The sequence below is a fragment of the Notothenia coriiceps genome, unplaced genomic scaffold (assembly GCF_000735185.1).
Source record: "Notothenia coriiceps isolate Sejong01 unplaced genomic scaffold, NC01 NC01_scaffold00022498, whole genome shotgun sequence".
NCBI lineage: Eukaryota > Metazoa > Chordata > Actinopteri > Perciformes > Nototheniidae > Notothenia > Notothenia coriiceps.
In genome coordinates, this window is record NW_011355199.1 from 1 (window position 1) to 6,134 (window position 6,134).

The 6,134-nt window shown below is 39.7% G+C and overlaps 1 protein-coding gene across 1 annotated transcript; it reads left to right on the forward strand.

The window, feature by feature from the left end:
* The first annotated feature begins 7 nt into the window (after positions 1-7).
* LOC104954001 (keratin, type I cytoskeletal 18-like) lies at positions 8-4,600 on the forward strand. Its single transcript, XM_010781049.1, has 5 exons — positions 8-78; positions 754-910; positions 2,476-2,673; positions 3,096-3,227; positions 4,373-4,600. Exons 2-5 carry the CDS (start codon positions 806-808, stop codon positions 4,598-4,600), a joined length of 663 nt encoding a protein of 220 aa, XP_010779351.1. The 5' UTR covers positions 8-78; positions 754-805.
* The last annotated feature ends 1,534 nt before the right edge of the window (positions 4,601-6,134 follow it).

Here is a 6,134-nt window from a genome sequence, read left to right on the forward strand (position 1 = left end):
TGATTGTCTCTCGGCCCAGGCTGAGGTGAAGCTGCAGCTGCTCGGTGCAGAGCTCACAGTCTTCAAATTGAGCTCCAGGTACATCCAATTTACACTAAAGGTGCAATGATTAATCAATAAATCAATAAAGTTATTTTCATTCTTTAAAGGCTGTTCTCAGCTTTTTCAATATGGTGATTTGCTGCCTTTCTCTTACTTGTAAATCTTGGACTTTTTTCACTTTTTCTGACATTTTACACACCGCCAATAATCTAGAGAATAATCTACAGATCAATCCATGATTAAAATATGTGTTAGTTGTAGCCCTACTGAACATAACGAAAATAAGAGCGTGCTGTAGATCACAGGTTCCACAGCTTATTGAGTTTAGCATAACATTTTTAATTTGTAAGAAGACAAATAAAATAAAATAGTCTTCATTCATATCTCGGAAACACAGCATTGATAATATAATTATTAATATCGATTCATATATTAATGTTTATATTATTGTATATACTGTAATAAACACATTTTAAAATATGTATTGTTGTTATATATGTTAGTACAATGTGCTTATTGTTTTTCTTCATGTCAATATTTCTAGAATATGTCATCCTTTGATCACAAAACACAATTTCAATCCAGGATAAATACAGTTTTCTTGATTCTGATTGACCCAAAATTAAAGTCATTCAGGTTTCAACAGTAATCCACAAACCTTCAACACATGCTCATGAAGAGATTTCCCATCATGCCCCGCTGTGTGAACAGGTGTGAGAAGGAGCGTGAGCGTCATGGTAGTGTGGAGGCAGAGCTCGGTGACATGAGGCTGCTGAAGGAGGGGGTGCTGGACACTCTGCCAGAGCTCCACACACTGTGGAGAGACCTCACAGAGCGACTGATGGAGCTGCGGAGACAATACCAGCAGGTAACAACACCATGCATTACACCAGCAGGTAGCAACACCATGCATTACACCAGCAGGTAGCAACACCATGCATTACACCAGCAGGTAACAACACCATGCATTACACCAGCAGGTAACAACACCATGCATTACACCAGCAGGTAACAACACCATGCATTACACCAGCAGGTAACAACACCATGCATTACACCAGCAGGTAACAACACCATGCATTACACCAGCAGGTAACAACACCATGCATTACACCAGCAGGTAGCAACACCATGCATTACACCAGCAGGTAACAACACCATGCATTACACCAGCAGGTAACAACACCATGCATTACACCAGCAGGTAACAACACCATGCATTACACCAGCAGGTAACAACACCATGCATTACACCAGCAGGTAACAACACCATGCATTACACCAGCAGGTAACAACACCATGCATTACATCAGCAGGTAACAACACCATGCATTATACCAGCAGGTAACAACACCATGCATTACACCAGCAGGTAGCAACACCATGCATTACACCAGCAGGTAGCAACACCATGCATTACACCAGCAGGTAGCAACACCATGCATTACACCGGCAGGTAACAACACCATGCATTATATCAGCAGGTAACAACACCATGCATTACACCAGCAGGTAACAACACCATGCATTACACCAGCAGGTAACAACACCATGCATTACACCAGCAGGTAACAACACCATGCATTACACCAGCAGGTAGCAACACCATGCATTATATCAGCAGGTAGCAACACCATGCATTACATCAGCAGGTAACACAATTAAAATCAAAGTAGCACTTTCTATGATGCCCATGTCTAATCAGAATCAGAAGAGAATGTCTATAATGCATTAGAAACATACTTTGAATGGATTACAACCGGATAATAGATCTGTTTAATTATGGTTATAAGCACTCATAAACATTCATAATGTTTTAGAACCATTATAACACATGATAAAGCATTTCATTATGAGGTCAGAAATGTAAAACTTAATGACTGCTGCCTATTCACTGACTTTTTAGGAATAATTATAAATATTTTACTTAAATAAACGCCAAATAAAAATGACTGTTAAAGACTTATCAACATATAATGATACTTATTATATAATAATTAAAAGAACATGATGAGTTATAAAAAATAAATAATGCATAGTAGAAACCGTCTTGTACATTTTGACAGGATTGCATTATTACATTATTTAAATGTATAATTATGAGATAGTGAAGCATTACCAACTTAAAAATCTAATAATGTAATGCATCCTATTTAGATTGTTATTATATTTAAAAAGAATACAATGGAAATTGAAAAGGAAATAACGCATTGCAAAAAGAAAGTGATGCATAACATGAAGATAGTGATGTAACATATTGAAATGCAGTATAATAATACTATAATGCATTATTTATGTACGAGTGCATATATTTATACAAAGTTTTAATCAGAATATAACATAACAAAGTTTGTTTATTAATATATCAGAGACAGGTATGTGATAGATTATTCACATTAAAGTTTACGTCCTGTTTCCTGTCTACCTGTCTAGGACAAGCGGGGTCTCCTCGCCCAGGCGTCAGGGGGTGTTGCTGTGGAGATGCAGACAAGGGGGTCATCAGATCTGATCCAGCAGCTGGAGCACCTGAGGAGTGCCGGTGAGACGCTGCTCCACCCGAAGCCGTGCTACAACACCCAGGTACACCAACATCTGCAGCACCGGCCCAACCAGCCTAAACCCAAAGAACAGGTTGCACATTCATTTTATTATGAAATACACTTTTTAAATAGCTTAAATTGTTGCCTTATACAATGTCCGAAAATGATTAAACATTCTCTATTTTGCAAAAGCTGAAAACAACAAGTTCTGAAATGTTTGCAAACATTTCTTTAATGATTAATTGATTGATCAAAAATAATATAAAAAGTATATATATTTTTCTGTCTGCAATTTTTTGGAGCTCTAATGTTCTATCACAGTTCTAAACTTAGTGGAGTTTTGGGAACATTTTATAATAACATTTGTAATAAATACTAACTTGATAGTTAACAAAACTTGAGCTTATAGTTATTTACAGTTCAAAAATGAAATAAGTACTCATTAACAATGGCATTGACAATGGTTATTATAAAGGTTTAGCAGGTTTTTAATGTTAGGTTTGTTGTGTTCAGATGTCTTTGCTGAGCTCTCCAGCGGTGACCTTTGACCCTCGAGCAGGGTCAGAGGTTGTGCAGGCTGAGGTTGAGGAGCTGTGGAGAACAGCAGGAGGTCTGGAGGAGGAGCTCACACAGCTACAGGATCTGGTTAGAGACACTTGAAGTTAAAACATTGGTATTGACTGTGTAGAAATTGAGTTGATGAGAGACTGACTGTGATTAGGATATAGTCATTAGAATGTATGTGTTATGTTAGACATGTGGTTGTCAACAGGACAAAGCCACAAACATGATCTTATAAACGTTGCATTGCTGCAGACTAAACTGGCTTACAGTATATAAAGAAGTTTAAAACAGCAAAATGCAACATATTGCAGCAGTAATATTAGTCCAGAAACATCTTAAAAAATGGTGGGGGACATGTTACTTCCTAAAAATCTAGTGGAGTAAAAGTATAAAGTAGCCTAACCCAAAACTACACTTATGTCGCTTTTCCACTGCAGGACCTAGCACAGCTTAGTATGGTTAGGCCTTGGTGGGCCAGGCTCACTTTATGCTGCGTTTCCATTATAGTTTAGTAACAGGGGTAGTAACTATAGTAACGCAGTGTAGGGGTGGAGCGACACTGCGTAAAACTGCCGTGACGTCATCTTCAATGTGAACCACAAAACAAAACATCAGCCGTTAGCTGTTAGCACTCAGAGCTCACAGCTCCTCATATCTGTTCAGAAATTAGACAAAAGTTAAACAAGTACAAACCACAGACTGTCTGTGTCATGGCGAATACAGTCACTGGTTTATTTATGTCGGTATAGGCCGTTGTTGTGAGTGTGGACGGAGCATATACAACGTTAGCTTAGCCTTTTCGATCAGATCTCCATTCAGAAAACACACATTTTAAAAGGTTTTTCGCCTGCCGTCTTGTCTGCAGACCGGTATCAGTATGTTGTTACTTCGGCATCATTTTGAAACGTGTATTACAATTAAATCAAGGTAAAATATGTTCACTTTGTTGTAGTTGTAGCCCCCTTGCCAGCGATTCTCTCTTACCACTCAGCAGTCGAGAGTGACTAGAAGAGCATATTCAGCCCGGCTGTTGGCCCGGTAAGAACCTCGATTTTGGAGGGCCAGAAAAAAGGTGAAAAAGTAGCCCTGACCCGCAACTACCCCTAGTGGAAAAGCAAAAAAAAAACATGCTACGTGCTGCTGTGGAAAAGCGCCATTAGACTCAGTACTTGAATAAATGTACTTCACTACATTCCACCACTGACCGTATGTGTCTGCCTGTGTAGAACATGGTGTTGGAGGATTCCAGTCTGCAGCAGACAGAGTCCTTCGGCCTGCAGCTGGTGGACCTGCAGCAGCAAGCATACGTCCTGTACAGAGACCTGGACTCAGATCTGCAGTTTGCAGCTCAGCAGGCTGAAGAGCATCAGGCGCTGCTGGAGGTAAACAGCAGGCTGGAGACCCAGATAGAGGACTACAGGAGGCTGCTGGATGCATCAAGCATACAAGGGTAGGACATAAAGACAATTATATGTGACCTGCTCTATCGAAATCAGTCGCATTGACCCGAAGACACATTTTGAGTTGTATACACTGTTGGAAAGAGGATATTCCTAGCTTTCTAATATCAGGATTGTTGTTGTACTCCAAATATTAAGCAAAATATGTCACATTATATAATGACTGTCACAGAGTCATCATTTTGAGAAAAAGGCCTTTAAAGTTTCCTCATCTCTGGAATCCATCGATCTGATTGGTTATTAGCGGAGCAAATGATCAAAGTAGTAACGGAGGGAAGATAGTTTCGTTTGGATTACTGGTCTGGGGGAAGCTCACGAGTGTGTGTGTGTATACGTGTGTGTTTGTGTATTTTTGCGTTTGTTTCCCGGGGAAAACACTCAGGAGAAACACCGGCTGTTGTTATGCTTTCTGTGACGTCAAGTTACTCCGTTCTTCGCTTGTAATTATGCCGTTACAAGCTTCAAAGTTGTATGTATCATCTGAATTTGCCGAAACAAGTTTAATATTCTGAAAGCCAAGACTTTGTTTATTTGAAATCAGATGAAAACAAACTGTAACGGACCCTGCCGTGTTATCTATGAATACTATGCCTTACATTCATAATTTCAGCGGAGGGAGGGGGAGCGGCGCTGTGGAAGAGCATAGTGGCGAGTGAGAGCTGTCATCTTCCCTTTACAAGCTTAAAAAATGCCTATAGCTAATGAGATTGAATATAACAATCAAAAAGGACAAAATATACACAGCTAGATCAGATGGCGTTCTTTTTAGATGCGACTTTAGAGTAGAGGGGAATTATTGAAACGGGATGTGTACAGTGTTCCGCGGCATCCGCTGCTGCGAAAATGTGGGGCAGGACTGTAAAGTGGGGGGGCCAATGGCCCCCTGGCCCACCCGCTTCCGGCGCCCTTGACCGTTAAGCCGCTGGACAAAGGGTGCTGCTATCGGTATATGTGTTACGTGTACTTCCTTAGTTTAACTTTAAACCATTCTGGTTGGTTGGGAACCCTCATCCCGTGTGATGTATCCGGTTTGAGACCCCTCTGATTGGCCACTGGAAATGCCACTCCTCATCTCTCTCAACAGCGCTCTTATTATTGTTGTGAGACTCCCGCAGGCGTTTATTAACACTGACAGTGTATTAATGTGAGCTCCTACACCTATAATAAGTTGGCCTTTCATTGAATGCTTTATAAACCAGTTAAACTTACAGATGTCATTGTGAATTGGAAAACTGCATTTAAATGTTGTTAAATGTCAACGTTTCAATGTATGGTTCAGCAATTGTTGGTCGTTTACTAGGAATTGATATATTTTAAGCTCAAATACGTTGTTCTATGTTTAAACCTTCAGACACATTTTGACGTGTTTCAGTTCAGCATATCATTTATGTTTTGATGATTTAGAATTACAATCCAGAATAATATACGTACTGGCCTTTATCTTTTTGCCATCTTAGCCTTTTGACCAATTTCTTCATATCACAGTTTTGCATGATGTCACTGTAGGACAATGTTTTAAGGATCTCTT

Bases quoted from the DNA above. Each gene is read 5' to 3' on its own strand.
- LOC104954001 (XM_010781049.1), top strand. From the start codon at position 806: ATGAGGCTGCTGAAGGAGGGGGTGCTGGACACTCTGCCAGAGCTCCAC. The intron at 911-2,475 runs GTAACAACACCA...CTACCTGTCTAG, and splicing joins TGCGGAGACAATACCAGCAG to GACAAGCGGGGTCTCCTCGC. The intron at 2,674-3,095 runs GTTGCACATTCA...TGTTGTGTTCAG, and splicing joins AGCCTAAACCCAAAGAACAG to ATGTCTTTGCTGAGCTCTCC.